The sequence below is a fragment of the Rattus norvegicus genome, chromosome X (genome assembly GCF_036323735.1).
Source record: "Rattus norvegicus strain BN/NHsdMcwi chromosome X, GRCr8, whole genome shotgun sequence".
NCBI lineage: Eukaryota > Metazoa > Chordata > Mammalia > Rodentia > Muridae > Rattus > Rattus norvegicus.
Window position 1 is genome coordinate 88,329,477 of NC_086039.1, and position 1,747 is coordinate 88,331,223.

Here is a 1,747-nt window from a genome sequence, read left to right on the forward strand (position 1 = left end):
AAGAGAAGAGAAGAGAAGAGAAGAGAAGAGAAGAGAGAATAAATGGAATTTTTATATTAATGCCAATATTAATCTCCAGAATATGTACTTAATTGACACCTGTAGAGAAAATATGAAAGCTATATAAAAACAGAGTAAGAACACATACACAAATACATTGAAGATATGTTGAAAAAGAAAAAAAAATGTAAAGTAAAACAGACAATGTAGAGACAAAATGTATAGGGATGTGCAGGTGGGAAGTTTACCCGGGACAAGCATAGAGAGTTTGTGACATCACAGAGCCAGTTGGCTGAGGTGTCTGGCAACAAATGAGGATCCAGTTCAGAAATCAGTGAAGGACTTCCCTGGATCTCCCGGGATCATACTTCAGTCATCCCTGGTCTCTAAGCCACTGAAGGCAGTCCTCTAGAACATGGAGGAGGCTGAAGGTAGTCCGGAGGAAACCCAGGACACTAATAAAAAAGGCACCTCGAGCAGGATAAGACTTGAGAGAACCTGTAAGAAGAAGTTTCGTGACAGCCAGAAGCTTCAGAAAAGATACCTGCTGCCACCCGAGTCCGTGAGGATCCTCCGTGACTGGCTCTCTAAGCACAGGTTTAATGCCTATCCTACTGAAGCAGACAAACAAAAGCTGTCCAAGAAGACCAATTTATCTTACTTGCAGGTCTCCAACTGGTTTACAAATGCCCGCAGACGCCTTCTCCCAGAAATTCTTCAAAATCCAGACATTAGCCACAAAGACCAGGCTGCCAATGCAGCCCAGAAACAGCACTCCAATCCATCCAATGAGGTCAAGACACAGCTTAATGCTAAATCAAAAATGCAGGATTTGCCCGTGCCAATATGCCAAGAATCTCAAGAGAAAATGTCAGATCTGGAGTCTTATCTTGGCCAGAAGGTGATCTCAGAAGGCGAGAAAGAAAAAGAAGACAGGAATTTAATCAGCGATCCTCTGTCTTCACCTGAACTTGCATGGCCAGTGGAAAAGCCCGATTTTAGCAACTTCTACATGTTGGTTGATGCTGCTGTACAGAAGGCAGCAGAAATGGAGGAGCAGAAGAAGCAAAATCCCAACCCATAATTTCCCCAACAACAGTCCTTTGAACTCTGGTGGGTTCATTTATTTTCAACCGGATTTATCTTGTAATGTCGTCTTCTATTCCATATTATTCCCCCTGTTCAGAAATCTTTTCCATTATCACATCTCAATTTTGCTAAATACCTCAATGTTTTCTGATGAAATCACTATCCATGATATTCAGCATAAACAAATTTTTAACTTCATCTGCTCCCCTGGGCTTTAAGAACTATATATTTACATAATATTAAACATCATGCAATTTTCAGTCAAGGATGTTCAGGGTTATTCTCAATATCTCTACGCCGGAGAGTCCTCAACACCAAGCCATTCTTCTTTCTCTCTCTTTCTATAACTATCTTTATTAGTAATACAGATAATAGAAAGAAAAGGCTCAAAAACAGGTGCTTATGATGGTGCTGGCCAGATTTTAATGTGAGTTTTTAAACGCTTTCAACTCTTTTTTTCCCTATGTACAGTTTATTTTGTGTTAGAGTTCATATCTGCATGAATATAAGTATGAAAGCCAAAGTAAAGTGGTTTCATAATTTTTGGGAAGATAAGAGTAATCTCTTTAGATGAATATTTCTGAACATTTGGCATGGTAATTTCATGGACAACTTCAATTTGGCAGTTTACTACTGCCAATTTTTAGTGTGTTCACTG

General features: G+C 39.4%; 1 protein-coding gene across 1 annotated transcript; it reads left to right on the forward strand.

The window, feature by feature from the left end:
* Positions 1-267: 267 nt before the first annotated feature.
* On the forward strand, positions 268-1,354 carry Tgif2lx2 (TGFB-induced factor homeobox 2-like, X-linked 2). Its single transcript, XM_056985152.2, has one exon. It carries the CDS (start codon positions 416-418, stop codon positions 1,082-1,084), a length of 669 nt encoding a protein of 222 aa, XP_056841132.1. The 5' UTR covers positions 268-415; the 3' UTR covers positions 1,085-1,354.
* The last annotated feature ends 393 nt before the right edge of the window (positions 1,355-1,747 follow it).